Source organism: Procambarus clarkii, chromosome 20, assembly GCF_040958095.1.
Source record: "Procambarus clarkii isolate CNS0578487 chromosome 20, FALCON_Pclarkii_2.0, whole genome shotgun sequence".
Classification (NCBI taxonomy): Eukaryota; Metazoa; Arthropoda; class Malacostraca; order Decapoda; family Cambaridae; genus Procambarus; species Procambarus clarkii.
Window position 1 is genome coordinate 41,339,715 of NC_091169.1, and position 23,195 is coordinate 41,362,909.

Below are 23,195 nucleotides of genomic sequence, written 5' to 3' on the forward strand. Positions count from 1 at the left end.
ATAAAACAGAGAAAGACAGGAATGTGTCGACACGAATTCTTGCCAATATTTGGGGCGAGAGAGAGGCAACGAGACTATATTACTACTGCGGAAGGAGGAAGGGAGGGAGGGAGGGGTACTGTACCCGGCGGTGTCCGGGTGGTGGGGGGAGTTAACAGACGTCCCAATCTTTACTACATACTTTATAGTCATAAACCTCTTAATTGCACAGTCGTCACTACTATGACCATCTCCACTATCAACAACCTCCTACGTTGTAAACATCACAAACAACACACAACACAGTATGTTGTGAAGATGACCATTCTCATCACTGTCTGCATCGCTATACCCATTTATATGTATATTAAAGAGTTCAACCTCCTCCCTCCCTATTAATTTTCCCATCTTTATTATCTAACTTTATTAAAGACCATTATCACCAGCACTCTAAAAACAGATTCCTGTAGTTGTCTTCCCGGGAGCTGTTAGGGAACCGAGCGGACAGCACACTGGACTTGTGGTCCCGGGTTCGATCCCGGGCGCCGGCGGCAAACAATGGTCAGAGTATCTTTCACCCTATGACCCTGTTACCTAGCAGTAAAATAGGTACCTGGGTGTTAGTCAGCTGTCACGGGCTGCTTCCTGGGGGTGGAGGCCTGGTCGAGGACCGGGCCGCGGGGACACTAAAGCCCCGAAATCATCTCAAGATAACCCTTGGGGATCGAACGTCGACCAAGAAAGAAGCGAAGACGTGGCCTTGCCTTCTTACCCAACGACTTGGACAAGACACACACACACACTCTACCAGTAGATCGGCTACCTTGACAAAGTAGGAACCAGTACATGACGAATCTGCCTTTAAGACGATTTTTAAGACAAAAACACTGATTGGGAATCATTGAATTGGACAACCAGCGAGCAGCTATTGAGGCTCAATCGCTCGAACCTGCAACCACGATTAGAGGCTGTATTTCCCGGGCTACGAGAAGTGTACTAACACAAAAAAACCAGCAAAGCACCCGCAACAACCTGCCCCCATCCCCTCTCTACCTCCCTTCACACCATCCGGATTTTAGTCGTTCTTGAGTGTCAGACAATGTCTAAACTAAATCAAACCAACTTTCCTAAACAACCTAAAGAATTTACAGAACCTTCGCCCAAGACACTGTTTGATCGTCATTGGACGGTCAAGACAATTAGACCTTCAAATAATACACACACGCATAATAATACACGAGGGTGACTGGGCCTCTTTGTTCAGTGCCTCTTGCCTGTTTCCCTAACTTGTATACCGTGCAAGGTGACGGAGAAGATCGTGAGGAAAAGGCTCGTGGAACATCTGGAGGGAAATATCACCGACATGGGTTCAAAGCTGTGTGCGTGTGTGAGAAAAAAAGAGTTTGTTATTAGTTAGTAACAGTTGACTGATTGACAGCTGAGAGGCGGGCCGAAAGAGCAATCAGAGCTCAACCCCCGTAAGCACAGCTAGATGAATACAACTAGGTGAATACATATACCCTCTCGTATAGCTATTCAACCAGTGACCAACCTGCTCTCGTCCCACATACAAGCCCCCCCCCCCCCAACACCCTCGTATGGGCTTCTCATCTTCACTAACTATGATGGCAAGTCAATTAGGATCACCCTCGTGTTTAGTGGAGACGTACACATTGTTCATGACTCAAATATCCAAGCTTCAATTGCCTTTAAGCAGGTCTCTCCTGGGGCCAGATTCACGAACCAGTTACGCAACCATTTACGAACCTGTCCATCTTTTCACAATCTTTGGCGGCTTTGTTTACAATTATTAAACAGTTAATGAGCTCCGAAGCACCAGGAGGCTGTTTATAACAATAACAACAGTTGATTGGCAAGTTTTCATGCTTGTAAACTGTTTAATAAATGTAACCAAAGCCGTCAAAGATTGAGGAAAGATGTACGCGTTCGTAAGTACTTGCGTAACTGCTTCGTGAATCTGACTCCTAGACTGGTTCCCGGACTAATTTTATTCCACACCAATTTGGACGATTCAGCTGTTTGACTAACAGCTAACCAATCACAGCGGATTACTATAGATTCACCGACCCAGCGAGGTCACGGCTGATTACTATTGGCAGGCAAGCCCTAAATGGTTTGCAAACAGAGAACTCCGTCATTGGCCGGATGTACATACGGCCGCCGGTAAAGTCATTACCGGATTCATGTCACGCTTTCAGCGTAACTGAATATTAAATAGACAGGTCTGTGATTGCGAATTATGTTGATCAATGCTATGTAAATCTGGCGCAGTGGCAAGTCACCGGAAGTTAGTTAGGACGGATGTTGATTACTGTTGATTTAAAATTGACATTCGTTGTTCAGATGCGGCAGACAAAGAGAGGATATACATATATACATCTACATATATATCACCAAAGAATATAAATACGTATTAAACACCCAATTCCACATATAATATGTCCTTTCATTTTTATTTTTTTTTGGTACAGGTAGGTTTTTTTTTTTTGCTACTGAATCGACCAATGCGTTAAAAATGGCACGTATTGGTACAAATTAAAGCAGCGTAATATTGACGTTTCCCATGCATCAGCCTCGATAGGTTAGGTGGGCAGCAAATTGATGAGTGATCAAGTTGTAACGAACAAGTTATCTTGCAGAACACCGAGGGCTGATACCTACGAGGTCAAGGATCACACCTGGGGCCAGATTCACGAAGCAGTTACGCAAGCACTTACGAACCTGTACATCTTTTCTCAATCTTTAACAATTGTAAACACAGCCGCCAAGCAGTTAATGAGCTCCGAAGCACCAGGAGGCTGTTTATAACAATAACAACAGTTGATTGGGAAGTTTTCATTCTTGTAAACTGTTTAATAAATGTAACCAAAGTCGTCAAAGACTGAGGAAAGATGTACACGTTCGTAAGTACTTGCGTAACTGCTTCGTGAATCTAACCCCAGGCCACCAGAGCCTGCTGCGTGGTAACCGAAATATTATATATTTAGCTAACGGAATAGTTTAGGTGTTCCAACAGATGAGTGTGAATGAAAGAAGTGTTGTACGCTATAAATTACGTCCATTTTTATGCAAGATCAACCATCCACACCAGGGGGGAGTGACCAGGGGTTTTCAGATCATAAGATCTCGTCTTTCCAATGTTTAAGTCACACACAGGGTGTGTCAAATATACCAGTTGATTGATGGTTGAGAGGCGGGACCAAAGAGCCGAAGCTCAACCAACCCCTGCAAGCACAATTACGCCAGTAAAATGATCCTAAGTACATCATACCAAGCCTAAGGCAATCGGTACGTAGCAAGTCTTAGTCTTTATTTGCTTTCATCTTACGGGTGATATTCTGGCGGTGGAGGAGGTGAAGACGTCATTGGAGACCCAACAGGGTCTCCTCCAATGAGGAGGCTCTCCTCCTCCAATTGGAGGAGAGCGGCTAATCTGGTCCCCCCCAGAGCTGGGGGAATTTTAACAGCACTAACGACTCTATTAGAGACTAACCCCGCAGGACGTGTGTTGATTATTCTTGAGTAATGCCAGACTGGCCTAAGGAATGAACGCAAAGGGTTCTAGATTCGAGGTCTTATATTGTTAGTACCAAGGCGTGGACTGGTTAGGACTCGCGGAGAGGACTGGTTAGTATCCAGGATGGAGGTTTCCTGTAACCTCCACTATTTTATTTCCCAAAGCATTTTTAAGACCTGGATATCTTCTAGTCTCTATTGTATGTAATACAGCAATTGTATTTGAGCTTCTGTACGCAGGCGATGAGTCACAATAACGTGGCTAAAATATGTTGACCAGACCACACACTAGAAGGTGAAGGGACGACGATGTTTCGGTCCGTCCTGGACCATTATCAAGTCGATTGTGTACGTACGTACGTAGCTTCTGTACGTTTCCTTGTACTTCTTGTCCGTGTGACGATACTGATTATAATAAGTTAAATACGTGATAGATTACCAAAGTATATTGTTATATGCATATAAAGTGATATGCCGGTGTTATCCATTACCGGTACTAACAATATATTACTCAAGTTTATCAACTTTATCAAATGGTGGTGTGACCTTTGACCACGATAGCCAGGGGTCAAAGGTCACACAAGGCCAAAAAGCTCTGTCAAACAAGTTCAGACGGTCAAAAACAACCTTATACGATCCAAGAGCCATTTTATTTTTTACGCGAATACGACTTTGACCTCGCCTGTCGAATCCAAATGACGAAGTTTTGAAAGTTTGCCATCTTTGAACTCCTCCCCTTCCCCCCCCCCCCCCATCTAGCCTCCCCCTTCCCTTTCCCCCCTACTTAGAAATCCCTCGTTTTTTTCCTTTTCAACACCACTGGTCTGGCCTTACTAGAACCACCTTCAAAACCGCAGAATTTCGTAAATATTTCTAATTTCTAGTGTTTTTTTTACCTTGTTTTAATGCCATTCACTACGTATAAGAAACTACAAGCCTTATGTCTACCCCCCCCCCCTGTTATGTGGTGAGATTCCACTTCCCAGAAACAGCCCCAAGATGTTGTTCTGAAGAGCAGTAAAGACATTTGGCGTTCGGTGGTAAGGCCGTTCGAAAAAAAAAATTTGGTCAAAAAAAATCTCCGGCACTATTCCTTATTTTTTTCCATTGAGTGGCGGATAGGCCTATTATTGTTTGCAATGGGGTGAGGGGCAAACAAATGTTATTTTCTCACAAACTTAATGAAATCACATTAACAAGATGTATCGTGAGAATGCAACGTTCTTATTAACTTAAAAATGAGTGGAGAGCCATAAAGAGGATTCGAACCCAACGTTACATTTACTTTTATTAACATTAGTAACATTAAAAATTTGTTTTTACCATTACCATCAGACAAGGGACGCATCAATGTTCATGCAAATGACCTATACACTTGTATAGCTATATACACTATGTATATATGCCAGGGAGAGTGTGTATATAGCTATAATTTCCACGGGCATCAATGCCCGCGAAGATTAAGTACTTATATGTTAGCCCACAAAATGGAGTCCGTGTTTACCACATCTGTGTGTGTGTGTGTGTGTGTGTGTGTGTGTGTGTGTGTGTGTGTGTGTGTGTGTGTGTGTGTGTGTGTGTGTGTGTGTGTGTGAAACATATGCATCAGATATAACGAAAAATAGATCGGGAGTAAGTACATTTAGACAACTGATGGTCAAAAAGACGGGGGTCCAAGAGCTAACGTCTCGATGCTACAGATATAAATTCACACACCCCCACTTACCCCTCCCCCTACACACACACACACACACACACACACACACACACACACACACACACATACACACACACACACACACACACACGCACCACAGTCTAGTGTGCCTGCAAGAGACGAATAACAGCACCCATACCACAATTTCGTACAAAACCTCACACAATGTAATGAGTAGTTTCGTGCGTTTTATTCTCTATTGCAACTATGCACGCGCATCGGGCCATGAATGGACCACCGCGACGTGAGAAACGTGCTGGGAAACTAGTTTTAATATCTTTCCACTCTTTTCTGAGGTTGGATTCCCATGGGCGAGCCCACAGTGTCCCTCCCATGACCGGGAGAGAGAAGGAAATTTTTCTTTCTTTCTTTCACACAGTGAGTTCTAACGGGCGCACTCCCCTCTCTCTCTCTCTCTCCCATGGGCCCCTTACTCCCAGCATCTGGGAGTTCCAGCAACTCCTCCCCTCTCCCACTTTTTCGTCTCACTTTCAGCATCTAGCACCTCGGGCCGGGCTTGGGGAGTAGAAGAACTCCCAGAACCCCATCAAGCAGGTACCTAGGAGTCCCAGCATCCATCACTCTCCTCTCCACCGAGATCTTAATACACCATGGGAATCTCTATATTCCTTCTCTCCTTCCTTGTTACCTAGCAGTAAAATAGGTACCTGGGTGTTAGTCAGCTGTCACGGGCTGCTTCCTGGGGGTGGAGGCCTGGTCGTGGACCGGGCCGCGGGGGACACTAAAAAGCCCCGAAATCATCTCAAGATAACCTCAAGATAAGAAGATTCCCTATTCACATCCAGCACCTAGGAGTCTCAGCATCCCTACTTCCGACTCCTAGGTGAGGAGAAGGGAGTGATTCGTCACCTTAGGTCGCTAAACACCTGTCAACAGGTGTTAAAATGTTGGCTTCTTATAATGAACAGGTGGAAGAGTTTTATGTTATTTTCGTATTTATTTTTTTAGTTGCTCCATTCAATGGTTTTCGAGGCACCAAAAACATACACTAAGAAAGGACAAGAAAATGTCTCTCTTTCTCTCACTATGGAGCCTTTGGCCATTTGTAAGCCGCGGGGATATTACTAGACGTGTGAAGAATACCTGAAAGTAAACATTACTGAAGCCATTTCGAGGGTATATATATATATATATATATATATATATATATATATATATATATATATATATATATATATATATATATATATATATATATATATATATATGAGCTTTCCCCTGATAAATCCCTTCCCTGCCATTTAATATTCGAAAATACCTCGACCACAAAATCTTTTGATGAGTTTCAGTTTTTTTTTCTCAGTTTTTGAAACTGAAGTTTCAAATTCGTTTTGTACTACTTTTAATAACCCCTCGTTGATTTTTGAGAGGGAAGCGTATTTTGTGGGCTTGTAAAAATAATATGTACTCGGTTATTAGTGGCCCAAAATATTGGTCCGATTCGTCAGCAAATACAGTAAGTGGTCCTATTCGTCAGCAAATACAGTAGTTAGGGACAAGTGGCATGGCTTGAGAATTTTGTGCTGGCCAACTTGTTATCAGCAATTTAAGACCGAGCGCCCGGAACACATTTATTTTAAAGAAATGGGGCGATCCATCTTAGATAGGTAATCCTCAATTTGCCATGAAAGAAGTTGAAAGAATTCGTAACAACAGTTCGAAGTTAAGTATAATAAGCGCTCACGTTGCTCGACCCTGCACGTACACGACAAGCACATGCACCCCCAGGCACGTACACCCCAGGCACGTACACGACAAGCACGTACACCCCCAGGCACGTACACGACAAGCACGTACACCCCCAGGCACGTACACCCCCAGGCACGTACACCCCAGGCACGTACACCCCCAGGCACGTACACCCCCAGGCACGTACACACCCAGGCACGTACACCCCCAGGCATGTACATCCCGAGACACGTACACCCCCAGGCACGTACACACCCAGGCACGTACACCCCCAAGCACGTACACCCCCAAACACGTACGTGCATACAGCTGTATAACTCCCAGCAACCACTGGACGGCGAACGTCTTATATACTCATTCATATTTCCGGGATTTGAGCGTACAATAAATTGGGGAAAAAATATATTCGCTATACACAAGGCTTATCGTATATTTACCGACTCGCCTAACTCAAGTATTTGGTCAACGTAGAGACTGAAACACACTCCCAGGATATGTATAGAAGCGTGAGAGTGTGGAAGGAGCGGTCCGTGTCCCAGCCCTCTCTCTCAATTGCATTTTGTACGGAGTGGAGAACTTGTTTTGCCTAAACGTTTGAGCCTAAGCGACCCATCAGCCCTATCGAGGCCGATTTGCAGAGAAATGTCGGCAATACTGTTTTTGTATCAATGCATTCCGATTTCGAAGTATTCGGTTCCTTCGAAGTCGAAGAATCGAATGCGATGACTTACGTGAGCGGGAGAATTGGTGGGGCCGACAAGGGCTATGTGGCTACTGGAAAAGATGTCCTCTATGTCAGTCTGGGAAGGACGGGAACCCTGTCTTGCGTTGCTGTTGACAGTGTATTGGGAAGATGATGATTTAGACAACAGGAGGGGAGGAGAATGGAATTTTCAGGGGAAAGTACACCAAGTCATTACAACTATATAGCACTGGGAAGGGGTCAGGATAAGGATTTGGGATGGGACTGGGGGGAAGGAATGGTGCTCAAACACTTGAACGGTAGGGGGATTGAACGCCGACCTGCATGAAGCGAGATCGCTGCTCTACCGTCCAGTTCAAGTGCTTGGACACGACAGGAGGGAGAGAGGGAGTGGGGGATGAGAGAGGGAGTGGGGGAGGAGACAGGAAGGGTAGAGAGAGAGAGAGAGAGAGAGAGAGAGAGAGAGAGAGAGAGAGAGAGAGAGAGAGAGAGAGAGAGAGAGAGAGAGAGAGAGAGAGAGAGAAAGTGAGGTAGAGAGAATGAGAAATTGAAAATATATTTCTATTGTCAAACGTAAATTTGTGGATGACGAAGAATAACACTCACAAATGGAACACCCACAGTCAAAATAAATCAAAGAAAAGAGTCCATAACCCCAAAAATCCGACAGAAGATAAAAAATCAGAGTTTCGAGAGGACCAAACCTACAGGAGGAACGGGGCTGGGGGAATGGTCGAAGGGCACAGCCCAGCAAGGTGACTAAAGGTTGTTGACATACATTAAACTGTAAAAACAAAATAAAAAAAGCCAAACAGAGGATATGAAGCCGGCCAGGGACACGCGGGAGATGGTATGGATATTACTCCCCATAACTCATTGGTCACCGCCCGCCGCCAGCCACCACACCACTTTTGGCGGGAAAAAATATGGCGGGAGCGCAACGCGAGTTGTGATTGGTCCAGCGGAGACTTCCCAAGCTCGTCTGGGAGATGACGTCTGCTGCTTTCACTCTTCGGCGTAAGGTAATAGGGGAGATTTTTAGTTAAGATATCGTGTACGAATGAACCTTTTCTCAAACTTTCGTATCTTCGAGGGAATTTGTCTCTCCTATTTGGCCCGTTTTTCCTTTTTTTTTTATACAAGACTATTCGTGGGCGTTTTCTCAACGTGCAACTCCGTTACAAATGCAACTGTTTTGCCTGGCTAGAACCGTACCTAATCTAACGAGGTTGATGAGTAGAAAACGTCAATATTACGATGCTTTACGACCGGTCGAGCGGAGAACCAGTGTAACACACATGCGCACTGGACCGTGTCTGTCCGTTCAGCGCCGCACAGCCCGTTCTCTCATTTCACGACTCCGTAAAAAGTACAACGGGTTCGTACGTTTATACGTTAGGTAGGTTGCTTTCTTTCGCCTAACCAGAGAGTCCGGTGCACAGAAAACGTGAATATTCCGGCACTCTGTGTATATATATATATATATATATATATATATATATATATATATATATATATATATATATATATATATATATATATATATATATATATATATATATATATCTTAACAGATTGCTTGATTCCGTACATAAATCGACGCATTAAGCAATAGGACAGGTTTGGAGAGCAAGCAAGATGATGAGATGAAGATTAAGCCATCCAAAAGGTGGCACGGTCATAAATAGCCCGTTAGTGGTGGCCCTTTTAAGCCATTACCAGTATCAAGAGCTGATACTGGAGATCTGTGGAGGTGCGAATGCACCCTGCATGACGGGAGATGTCTCCCTTGTGAATGTGTTTAGATGAAGATGAAACCACCGAAAAGGTGGCACGGTTAACTACTGTGTCTCGCAGCTTAGAGAGCAAGCAGCTTAGTACCCTGTCTGACGTATATCAATTTAGCAGTGTTAATTATGCGTCGGCGCGTCTAGATGCGTTCTGTCAACTCGTCATGGACGTTTTGTAAGCGGAGGACGACATAAAACAATTTAAATTCAAGATTTCATATTTAGTCAGTTTTAATATTATATTTTAAACCGCATTTTAAACCTTCCCGACACACGCCACGAGGAGAGACTACGGGAATTAAACCTCAAGTCGCTGGAAGACAGAAGAGTTAGTGGGGACATGATTACCACATACAAGATTCTCAAAGGAAATGATAGGGTAGATAAAGGCAGACTATTTAACACAAGGGGCACACGCACTAGGGGGACACAGGTGGAAACTGAGTGCCCAAATGAGCCATAGACACGTTAGAAAGATTGTTTTAAGTGTCAGAGTAGTTAACAGATGGAATGCATTAGGCAGTGATGTGGTGGAGGCAGACTCCATCCACAGTTTCAAATTTAGATATGATAGAGCCCAATAGGCTCAGGAATCTGTACATCAGTTGATTGACAGTTGAGAGACGCGACCAAAGGGCCAGTTAGGAAATGTATATGTTTATCTCTCAGAATGTTCGGTAATACGTTTATTGCTTGTGATGTGTGTCTATGTATGTATTAACACGATGTACTGAACGGGGTGAGAATAGCTTGAGCTACCTCATCGCTTTGTCTGTATTTTACCTCAATAAACTTATTTCATTTTCAATTTCAAAGAGCCAGTGCTCAACCCCCCCGCAAGCACAACTAGGTGAGTACACACGCGCGCGCGCACACAGCATATTTTCATTTAGCGTGGGAGTACGGGGAAAAATTGGAATGCTTCCACAACCTGCTCCATAAGTGCAAACTCTAGTTTTAAAATTATGAATAAATATGATAGGGAAATAGGATCGGAGTCATTGCTATAAACAACCAACCCGTTCTCGCACTTTCTTACAGTCATTATTGACTTATTAAATATGTGCATATGTGACATACTAAACATACTAGTTTACCTTGAAAAGCTTCATAGAAAACGCCGACCTTACCTAACCTTCTTAGTATGTTAAGATAAGCATCTTATTGCTTCGTAATTACAATTATTACTTAACCTATACCTATACCTATAATAGGTTAAGTTGAAACGGGTTGAAACAACAGATGGCTAGAAAGGCGGGATCCAAGAGTCAATGCTCGATCCTGCAGACACAAATCGGTGAGTACACACACACACCCACCCACCCAAACCTCGTCTCGTGTTGCAGAAAACAGTTGAAAAAAAAGCCCAACATGCTCCGCTGCCTCACTGCACTCATTAGACAAAGAGAGACTACCAATAACACCTAGCAGTCCCCAGTCCAACTCCTTCCCAGTTCATTACTAACTGCTTCCAAGTCAATAATAAATAGTTTGATGTTTTTCTATCGTTGCACTGAGAGGGGGGAAGGAGATGGAAGGGGGGGAGGAGATGGAAGGGGGGTTCGAAGGGGGGAGGGAGATGGAGAGAGAGGGTCGAGGGGGGGCATGGGGAGATGGGGGGGTGGGGGAAAGGGAAGGTGGAAGGGGTAGAGAGGGTAAGGGAAGGGGGGGGAGAGTGAAAGTGATAAATGAAACAAAGATGGTTCGAAAGTGAAGGGGAGGAGGAGGGAAACGGGAGAGGAAAGGTGGGGAAGAGAAAGGGAGAGGAGGGAAGGGCAAAGGCGGCAGGAAACACGGAGTGTTCAAGGAAGAGGAGGTAGGAAGGAAGGTAAGGAGGGGAGGGAGGGGGGTGAGGGGAGTGAAAGGTTAGGAAGGAAAGAGAAGTGAAGGTAAATGGAGGGAATTGAAAAGCAAACAGAAGAGACAGTAAGAGGAGTGAGGGAGATGAAGATGAAAAGGCATACCAGAGGAAGAGGAGACAATGTAAAGAAAGGAACGACTGAAAGAAAAGGCAAAAAATAAAGAGAAAATGTAAAAAAAAAAGAGAACGGGAAATTAAAAAATGAGAGGGAGGAAATGAGAGAGAGAGAGAGAGAGAGAGAGAGAGAGAGAGAGAGAGAGAGAGAGAGAGAGAGAGAGAGAGAGAGAGAGAGAGAGAGAGAGAGAGAGAGAGAGAGGATTAATAAATCCATGCATAATTTATTAGGTACCTAAACAACAATTTTATTGAACCTTCAGTGAGGATGCTGCTCATATTCTCTGCCACACAAGACAGTGAGGCAGCTTCTTATATTTAACGGCAGCAGCATATGCAAGGCTAACAAACGTGGTGACTGTGCCTTTATGAATACGGACAGGTAGTCGATCAGACAGGTGAATAATCACATACGTTAGACCAGTTTAGGAATATGCAACGCCGAACTACTCAAAGAGCTGAGAGGCATCAGTTATCAGGATAGAAAGTATCAACTACCCTTCATGTAAGTAAAATAGAGAAATGTCAAGATAGACATGATCACAAAGTACAAAATACTAGGGGAACTGAAAGGGGAAACGGGGTTTGGTGAGGGAAGGGAAGGAAATAAAGAGAACACAGATGGGAACCAAGACAAAATTCATAAACATTTAAACAATTTCTTACGAAACCTGTGTATCTTTCCTTGTGAAGGCTTGTGAAGGTTCATCAAAGCTTGTAAACTGTTCAACAAATGTAAACAAATCCGCCATGATTCAGGAAAGATGTAGAGGTTTCGTTTCGTAAATGCCTGGTGAATCCTGGCCCAATAACGCAAATGGACTAAGAGGACTAAAAATAATTATTCTTTGGTCAAGTAAGAATAGTCAAGAAGCCCGTTGCAATGTCAAACTAACAAAAAACTGCAATTAAACAAATCGAAGTGAACTTAAGTGGATGAATCGGGACGAAAGTTATATAGAACTGTGAAATAAAACGGAAGAGGAAAGGAAGACCAGAAGAAAGGGAGACGAGAAGAAAGGGAGACGAGATAGAAAATACGAAATCGAAGTCTTTCCCTAATCGGTACAAATTAAAACAAACAAAAGATAAATACAAAAATTACCAAAACAGAGGAAGAAATACCACTAAACTGAAAAGGGGCTGAAAGAAAATGAAAATATAAAGAGGAAAGAGGAAAAACGAGGAGGAGGGAATAAAGAAGGCAAGAGGAGGAGAAGAAGACCGAGGACAACATCTTGCCAGACTGGAAAAAAAAAACGACTGGAACCACCAACTCGACCAACATTTCCGACTGGTATTCGCGGAGACTTGCAGACAAAAACAGTCTTTTCGGGAATATTACGACAAGAACATCGAAACTGTATTGTGTGAGGATGGTGAGTTATTGAACATATGATGCAGGGGGGAGGGGGATGGGGGGAAGGGGGGAGAGGGGGCGGAGAGAGGAGGAGGGGGGAAATAGAATGTGAAGAATAGAACGGATGTGAACGGAATAGTGGATGTGTGCGCACACACACACACACACACACACACACACACACACACACACACACACACACACACACACACACACACACACACACACACACACACACACACATCCACAGCCCACTCGGCACACGCACGCACACACTGCGTGTTAACTATACGAATGCTATAAACGGTGGAAACGTTTAAAGCTGAAGCCGTGTTGAGGTGGAAACGTTTAATGCTGAAGCCGTGTTGAGGTGGGAACGTTTAATGCTGAAGCCGTGTTGAGGTGGAAACGTTTAATGCTGAAGCCGTGTTGAGGTGGGAACGTTTAATACTGAAGCCGTGTTGAAGAGGGAACGTTTAATGCTGAAGCCGTGTTGAGGTGGAAACGTTTAATGCTGAAGCCGTGTTGAAGAGGGAACGTTTAATGCTGAAGCCGTGTTGAGGTGGAAACGTTTAATGCTGAAGCCGTGTTGAAGAGGGAACGTTTAATGCTGAAGCCGTGTTGAGGTGTGAACGTTTAACCCTAAGGCCGTGTTAAGGTGGGAACGTTTAACCCTGAAGCCGTGTTGAGGTGTGAACGTTTAACCCTAAGGCCGTGTTAAGGTGGGAACGTTTAACCCTAAGGCCGTGTTGAGGTGGGAACGTTTAACCCTAAGGCCGTGTTGAGGTGGGAACGTTTAACCCTAAAACCGTGTTGAGGTGGGAACGTTTAACCCTAAGGCCGTGTTGAGGTGGGAACGTTTAACCCTAAGGCCGTGTTGAGGTGTGAACGTTTAACCCTAAGGCCGTGTTGAGGTGGGAACGTTTAACCCTAAGGCCGTGTTGAAACAATTATTTGTGATTTACGGACGCGGGGAATTCGTCCAAGATGCTCAAGAATTCTTTCAAGCTTTTGCGAGAGTGAGTTTGAGCTTCAGCTCTCGAGTCCTGCCTCTCAACCTTCAAGTGATTATTGTACCAGGTTCCTGAGGCTTCTAGAACAGCCTTGTTACTAAAGCTGTTCTAGGAGTTCTATTGTAATAATTTGTTATTTCATTTATTCTTTTCTCTGATTTGATTCCCGTACCACCCAATCAAAATACGCTGGGTTTTTCCCCAACCTATAAATTCCCTGAGAATTTTGTATGTGGCAATCATGTCTCTCTACTATTCTACTTTTCAGGTTTTATTGTTATAATATTTCCTAGTAAATATATCCCAAAACCAATATATTTGAAAATAATGATTTATAATGTTCAGAGTTGCAATACTGGCCATATATTTTTAATGTTGCTTTTTGCGGCAGACCAACTCAATTTTGAGAATTTTCAATAGACGCTGATTGGCACGTCCAGTCCCATAATAACAGAACACCCTCCCCCCTCTCCCAACCCCCCCCCCCCCTCCTCTTCCCCCTCTCCCAATCTCCCCCTCCTCATCCCCTCCATGTGAAGCTGAGGATGTCAATATTATGATATGTATTCAATGACACCTAACGATTGGTGCCATGCCAAAAATTCCTCTTTTTTGTTTTGTTTATGAAGCTGGAAAACATATAATTGAAGCGCCATCTATTGGCAGCTTAATGGTTCCGATTGCTTGGTAATAGGTGTTAATAGTTTATTGATACGCTTTGGAAACTGGTTAATAGTTATTAATACATTGATTGCTATCCAAAAGCTCTCGGTGAGCTTTTGTCATAGGATGCACAGTGCTAATGTGGTTTCCGTGTGGTTGTATGTTTCCTAGAGTTAGAGTCGTTTGCCAAGCCAGTCTTATGTGTTTGATTACAGGGAGCCGACCTGTATCTCTCTCTCTCTCTCTCTCTCTCTCTCTCTCTCTCTCTCTCTCTCTCTCTCTCTCTCTCTCTCTCTCTATCTCTCTCTCTCTCTCTCTCTCTCTCTCTCTGTCTCTCTCTCTCTCTCTCTCTCTCTCTCTCTCTCTCTCTCTCTCTCTCTATCTCTCTCTCTCTCTCTATCTCTCTCTCGTGTATATTCACCTAGTTCTGATTGCAGGGGTTGAGCTCTGGTCTTTCGGCCCGCCTCTCAACTGTCAATCAATATCCCCCCCCCCCTCCCACACACACACACACATCCAGGAAGCAGCCCGTAACAGCTGTCTAACACCCAGGTACCTATTTACTGCTAGGTAACAAGTGCATCAGAGTGATAGAAACTCTGCCCATTTGTTTTCCGCCATCGCCGGGGATCGAACCCCTGGTCCCCGGGATTACGAGTCCGGAGTGCTGCCCACTCAGCCACCAGGCACCCAGGTTCTCGTGTGTGAGTGTGTCAACATGAAATAAAGCTCACAAAGTTACATATGTACTTATGCAGCTACCTTAAACTATGTTTTTGATTTTGTTTACTTTTGCTTACTTTCATAATACTGAATTCTCCATCTCGCTTAACGGTAAACTGTGTCTCATCAGTGACAAACTGTGGAGGGAAGGGAAATGAATAATCAGGGGAAAGCACCAAGCCAACATGACTATATAGCACTTGGAAGGGGTTAGGATAAAGGATTTGGGATGGGACGAGGAAAGGAATGGTGCCCAACCAATTGGACGGTCGGGGATTGAACGCCGACCTGCATGAAGCGAGACCGTCGCTCTACCGTCCAGCTCAAAACCATGCAAACTGTAACATCCTGATCCCCCTCTCACCCAAACACACTTACATGAGGTCCAATGAACAAAAAAATGATGAACAGTCCAATGACTGAACATTCAGTAATTTGACCAGACCACACACTAGAAGGTGAAGGGACGACGACGTTTCGGTCCGTCCTGGACCATTCTCAAGTCGATTGAGAATGGTCCATGACGGACCGAAACGTCGTCGTCCCCTTCACCTTCTAGTGTGTAGGTCAAACTACTTCAGCCACGTTATTGTGACTCCTCGCCTACAACATTCAGTAATGTAAGGTTTGAACTAGGAACTGCCTCTCGCACTCTTCAATGAGTTTACATTCAGTGTGTATACCAGGCCACACTAGCTGAGTTTACAGTGCTGATGCTTGAGAAATTGGTCACTGGGCTGCCCTAGGTATCTTAGCCACCGTATCCGGGTCCCTTCCCCGACAGCCCGAGGCTCCTACACTCCTGCCTGTACATCATCATAATCTATAACTATTGCTCATAACGATCATCACAGCCACAGCACCACTCATGTGTCAGGTAAGTCCACTACGGGCTCACCATAGCCCGTGCTACTTGGAACTTGTTCCGAGTAGCTGTATCTATAACATATCATCACAGCCAGAAGTTCAGCAGGAGCTTGAACGTGACAAGAGCCACTGAACAACCCTCCCTTTTTCCCATTTATAAAATATATAAAAAATATATATTTTATATAAATATTATATATATAATCACCTTAGTGTGATTTGTATGTGTGTCATCACAGCTATAAGCAATAGTTATAGCTGTCGGGACATATATATATACCGTATACACACACACACACACACACACACACACACACATATATATATATATATATATATATATATATATATATATATATATATATATATATATGTATATATATATATATATATATATATATATATATATATATATATAAACTCTTTACAATATGTATATAGCAGCCTTTTAACCCTGCCTATGGAGGGGCAGAAGAAAATGTATATATGCTGCTTAGCATTGTAAATGTCTGGCCACATCTGTGGTAGAAAATAAATTAGGCGGAAAAAAAAAACAGCTTTCGCTTCGAATTGTTGGCAAAGCGTGGCTGTGTTTGGCCATTAGCGGCCAATAAATGATTTAATATCTGATTTGTGGTGGAGATCTATCGCGATCTATTTTTATTGCATTAATTCATCATTAATTGCCGATTATGGAAATATTAATATCTGTAATATGTGATTTACCTCCACTATCCATAATCTTCGTGCTAATATTATCAGTCAATCGATGATATGAAGTTTATCTCACAAATTAAATGTCGCCAAAAGAGAGTTAATGGGTTGATGTATTTCCCTGAGCCTACGCTTCCCTCTGGCGCTTGCAATGTTAGTTGCATGAGCAACTAACGAACAGTCTCGTTAGTTCTTGCTCACCGTCGCAGTGTTCAATGTTACGTTATTATTTATGTATCATTGAGTAACTTTTACAGGGAAAAATAAAAAAATAAAAAAAGAGAAAAAAAATTGAACGTTGATATCGAGTTCAGGTAACGTCCACGTGCACGCACGCACGCACGCCGCACGCGCGCACGCGCGCACACACACACACACACACACACACACACACACACACACACACACACACACACACACACACACACACACACACACACACACAACAGGATACCTCCTGTTGATTGACGGTTGAGTGGCGGGACCAAAGAGCCAGAGCTCAACCCCCGCAAGCACAATTAGGTGAGTACAATTAGGTGAGTACACACACACACACACACACACACACACACACACACACACACACACACACACACACACACACACACACACACACACACACACAGCTCCTTTCACCTAATGCACCTGTTCACCTAGTAGTAACCAGGCACCTGGTAGTGAAACTGCTCGTCTTGGAAATATGTGCGCGCGCATGTGTTAAAGAGAAATATATGTAGTAGACATAATAGAGGAAAACAAATAGATTGGTTAGAAAGGCGGGGTCCAAGAGCTAATTGCACGAGTTTATAAGCACAAATAGTAAATACATTAATGAAGTCCTTTCAGTATTGCAAGCAAGTACAATCCCTCCCCCCCTCCCTCCTCTACCCCTCCCCAAGTTCTCTCTTGAACACTGTGAGGGGCATAACTGGCCGACCCCTCACAGTGTTCAAGAGAGAACTTGACAAACATCTCCAAAAGATACCTGATCAACCAGGCTGTGACTCGGACGCGGCTGCTCGCAGCCTGACGTATAACAGCCTGGTTGACCAGTCCAGCAACGAGGAGGTATGGTCGACGACCGGGCCGCGGGGTCGCTGAGCCCCGGAATCACCTCAAGGTAACCTCCCAAAGCCAGAAATCAAATATCAGCTATTTTGCAGGCGAGGAGTCACAATAACGTGGCTGAAAAAAATATTGACCAAACCACACACTTAGAAAGTGAAGGGACGACGACGTTTCGGTCCGTCCTGGACCGAATCGATTTGAGAATGGTCCCGGACGGACCGAAACATCGTCGTCGTGCCTTCACTTTCTAGTGTGTGGTCTGGTCAGCACTAGCTATTTTAAAATCCCTTTCGTGACCATTTCCAAACTAATTTAGTAAACACTACAGTTGTCGAGCTTTCTCTGGATCCAATATTGGATCCAAGTGTTTCGATTCATCACTATCCTCGCTGATCCTTAGGCGACGTCGTCACTATCAGCTCTTCACTGATCACCATCCCCCCCCCCCAAGAAGAAAAACAATGTCACCATCCGTGATTCTCCCTCTTCACCATCACTAATCAACGTCACTAATCAACTAATCACTATATTGCAGGACACTCCACAGTGTCGTCTGACAGCTGGGTGGACAACGCTTCGGATTCGTAGTCCTGAGGTTCCGGGTTCGATCCCCGGTGGTGGCGGAGACAAATGGGCAAAATGTTTCTTTCCCCCCTGATGCCCCTGTTACCTAGCAGTAAATAGGTAACTGGGAGTTAGACAGCTGTTACGGGCTGCTTCATGGGGGTGTGTAACAAAAAGGAGGCCTGGTCGAGGACCGGGCCGCGAGGACACTAAGCCCCGAAATCTTCTCAAGATAACCTCAAGATAACCTCAAGATAACGGTACCCACAAAGCTCACACAATCACATCACGGGGCAGAAAAATCCACGAAAAAAATAACCTGAGTTGGCATTCAACAAAAACATTTACATAAACACCCACGAAACCTGTAAATCCTTCCTTAAACAGCATTATTTACACTTATTCAAACAATTTACGAAATTCCAAACTTCACAACCCAAGAGATATTATAGTTTACAACCTCTTTAATCGTCGCAGCTCATAAACTACTCAAAGTCAATATAAAACCACCAAGACTCAAGAAGAGATGTACAGGCAGAAATCCCAATAGCATGATGCATTCGAACCCTCATTTCGGCCCCCCTTTGTGGATTTGTTCATGAGATATACCGGTTCCGTTTAAGTGGCCCGCCCCTTAGAACATCTCCGTGGGAACTTACCGTAGACAATAAGACTCTTCCTCTTGAAATCCTCGCTCTCGAAGGAGGAGATCCAGCACGTGTACTCCCCACTGAGCTCTGTCGTGGGCTTGACGATGGCCAAGGCGCGATGTTTCGTATACTCCTCTTCCGACACGGCGTAGTTCAGGTTCAGGCGACCCTTCAAGATGCCCAGGTCCTGTGAAGGAAGATTCAAGCTCATTTAACTCTATTGTTGTGGCTTGCAAACTGCATATCTAAATTAATAGGTAAATATTAATGTACTAAATTTTTTTTTTAATTGGCTTTTACCTTCACACCTAATTACTTGGATTAGTTGGCAAGAGCGATGGCTTCGCTTCTTGCAGGGTCGGCGTTCGATTCCCAACGGTCTAAATGGTTGCATAGGCATCGTCACTCTGTCTTCATAACTCTTGTAAGATCTATATAATCGTACTGGCTAAGCTCTTTCTCCTGCTGATTACCTCACCTCAGTTCTACATAAACACAAGAGACCTAACTAGCCGATTACGGGCTCACCATAGCCCGTGCTACATAGATATTTCGTTCTGAGTAGCTAAATCTAAATCAACATCAACCTAACTAGCCAACCTCTCACGAAACTGTCTAGTTCTCTCTTCAAGACACCTCCAAGGGGTACCTGATCAACTAGGCTGTTGTTCGAATTCTGAAGTACGAGTCATAAACAACAACCTGGTTTTGCTGACCAAACTACCAACCAGGAGGCCTAGAGGTCAGAGACAAGGCAGCGGAAAGAACAGGGAAGTGATGTGGTGGAGGCTGACTCCATGCACAGTTTCAAATGCATATATGATAGAGCCCAATAAACTCACGAATCTGTACACCAGTAGATTGAATGTTGAAAGGCGGGACCAAAGAGCCGACGCTCAACCCCCGCATACAAACTAGGTGAACATAAGGTAAGGTTCACCGAAGTGTCCCAAACTCACCTCCTTCCATTTTTGAACACATGGACGTCAAAACCCTATATATTTTTCCTTAAGACTAGATAAGGCATAGGCTAAATATAATATTAAAATTTACTCTTGGAAACAGATTTTATATGATAATATGTGCCATGGGCAATGGTACTAGATAAGTTTAGAAATTGGAAAATAAATAGCGCGCCCATTGGCTATTAATAATATACAAAACGAGAAAAGGAAATGAATAATTTGATGAATAGTGGAAAGGTTAAAACCACCGTGTTCCTCTAATTTCAAACCCCATCTTACTCCCACCAATTTCAAACAAGATTCCCCGTCTTTCACGTAAACGGTACAGATCATTTTAAGGAATGTCGTTAAACAAAGTAATCAGATTAAGGACCGGTTAACTCTGTATATCAACTTGTTCCTTGAGTCGAACACCTTCAGAGTGATGACGACAGTGCTGGAGGAGGAGGGGGAAGAAAAGATGTAGTTCCTATAACTGGGAGACGATGGGGGGGATAGGGGCGTGGTAAGGCGGAGACGTACGCCCGTCTCCACACGCCCACGACATGCACGCCCTCTCTGGCACGCCCACGACATGCACGCCCTCTCTGGCAAGCCCACGACATGCACGCCCTCTCTGGCACGCCCACGACACGCAGGAAATCAGACTCTCTTAATTTGCAGACTAAAGGAAATGCGATGGTGGTAAAAGGCTCGTTGGGAGACCCAGAGGGGGCTTTTCTGAGCTTACATTTCTTAATGCAGGCTCGGGAGGGAGGGCTCGGAGGGGCTCGGAGGGGCTCGGAAGGGAGGGCTCGATAGATAGGCTCGGAAGGAAGGCATATAACGTAATCTGATATAGAATGCTCAACAGGGAGGGCCTAAGAGCAAAATCTGAACAAAATTCATCACGGTGGAGCCTTCAAGAGCCTCGTCGCGTCTGGGTTCCACCCAATTAAAACCTTATAACACGTCCTAAAAGGGGCTCAAACCTTTATATAAAGGCGAATGGAAGTTTTCCGGGAGAAGTGAGTCTGTGGGACTCCCCATCCAAGACGTGGAAAAGCATTTAACAGGAAAGAGAAGTTTGTGGAAGGAAGTTTCTTTCAAAAGTTAAAAGTTTTGAGTTTGAAAAGTTAAACTGGTTTATAATTGGCTGGTGCTTAAAGACCTTCTTGTTATACATAACACATGGTTATGGCATTCTTCGTTATCCACAGATTATCATCCTCTAATTGCTCAAGTCTCCCCCTTGAGTTACTGAAGGTAATATATTGAAGAATATCATTTCAGTTATTTGGCCCGTGTCTTCATGCGGGTGTAGACTTATCAGTGAACTATACAGATTTTACTGGTTCTTCTAGCTACTGTGCTTTCAACTTCACGGTTACTGTTAATTACGTTCACCGTCGCTGCCGAGAGTACTGGTACCTGCCTACCACCACTTCTGCTGGTTTTAGGGGTAGTCACTCTATCATCAACAATGATTGACTACAACTATTAAATGGTAGTAGATTCTGGTAGCTGTAATCCTAGTACCATCACACATTACACTACCTACAACAGGCACCACCACACATCACCACCACCACATGAAACAACAACCACCACCACCACACACCTGAGGCACGTTGGTTGGTATCCACTGGTAGACTGGAAAAGGCTGCCTGTTGAAGTACCACTTCACTACCAAACCTTTCTTATCATACTCCTTGATGTCATACTCGCAGTCGAGGACGAGCTGAGGCAGGGACCCGTTCACGACCACACTCGGGCCCTCGATGTTGACAATTTCCAGTCCAGACGTCACTGAAAAGCAAACGAAATGGAACGATTAATCTCCAAGTCCATCTCTCCGGCATGTGTAAATGAAATGCTTAATATAGATCGCCGTACAGCTTAATTCCGGGCGACAGGTGTTTATGACAATGATAAATTAGGTTATGTGTCGTTGTTTTATTTGCACGTGCGTCCCGGTCGAGCAACAATTCGGGTAGGCGTGTTAGATGAGAATATTCGTGCATTTTCGTGTGTACGGAAAAGCCTGTCGAGGGCAGTGGTTATGGCGTAGTTCTGCTTGCGTTTACAAGCGTATGGGGGAGTGGAACATTGGGGCAAGGAAGAGCCGGATTTGGGATAGTTGGGTGGGATATTATGTTGAGTGTGGAGGGAGGGAGAGAAATGGGGGGTAGAGGGAGGGGGGGAAGGAGGGATAGAGAGGGGGGTGGAGGAGAGGAGCAGGAAGGCGGGAATGGGTGGACAGAGGATAGAGATAAGGTGGTTCGGAGAATATTAACTTCGAGAGAGAGAGAGAGAGGGGGGGGGGAAGGGTGCGGAGATATGCTTGGATATACCTGGATATGCATATCCAGGTGTGTTCCAGGAGAGGCGTTGGTAAGGGAGATTATCAGGATGGATGAGATAGGACACAGGCAGATCTAATTACACGGCCTCAAGCCTGGCCATCAGCGGTGTGGCCACACCTTAGACACGTGTGGCCACACCTTAGACACGTGTGGCCACACCTTAGACACGTGTGGCCACACCTTAGACCCGTGTGGCCACACCTTAGACACGTGTGGCCACACCTTAGACACGTGTGGCCACACCTTAGACACGTGTGGCCACACCTTAGACACGTGTGGCCACACCTTAGACACGTGTGGCCACACCTCCCAAGACACCACCAGAAGTCTCTCTCTCATATTGCGCTCACTACTCCTACTGCTAAATTAAATAACTATAGAGATTTGTAAGAGAGATCCACTAATATGGAATTAACTAACTTTTTCCCTTTATCTCTTTACCTGCTGGGAAAAAAGGTCAAAACTATTGGAAAAGGAATGATCTAAAATAGTTGAAATATCCACGTTAATGACTTGATCCAAAAATTATTTGGATCAATGAAGGGGATTTGAAACAACGTTCTACTGACTCCCAGACGCTTACCTTAACCCAATCGGCTACGATAGGACAAAAGCTATTCAACCCTGAACTCTACTGAGTCCTCTGGCAGGGTCTGGAAGGTCCAAACTGGTGCCACAACCAGGTTTTACAAATAACCCGCCAACACTCTGGCCTGTGGGTAATGGTGCTCCGAAAATTGTTCTAATGCTTGCTGGGAGAATGTTTAAACAACCGAGGGCCTCTGAGCCTATGGAGAGTACTGTCTGAACATCAATAGGAACAGCACTGTCTCCACCTCTACTCCTCACAGC

General features: G+C 44.4%; 1 protein-coding gene across 3 annotated transcripts in view; it reads right to left on the bottom strand.

Annotated features, from left to right (window-relative positions):
* LOC123755507 (uncharacterized) overlaps positions 1-23,195 on the bottom strand; it is a 470,690-nt gene that overhangs the window by 99,082 nt on the left and 348,413 nt on the right. For all 3 annotated transcript variants that reach the window (XM_069327892.1, XM_069327891.1, XM_069327890.1), the window contains exons 2-3: positions 21,599-21,786; positions 19,043-19,220 (exon numbers count right to left, since the gene is read on the bottom strand). In XM_069327892.1, coding sequence (XP_069183993.1) covers positions 19,043-19,220; positions 21,599-21,786 — 366 coding nt within the window. The remainder of the gene's footprint in view (positions 1-19,042; positions 19,221-21,598; positions 21,787-23,195) is intronic.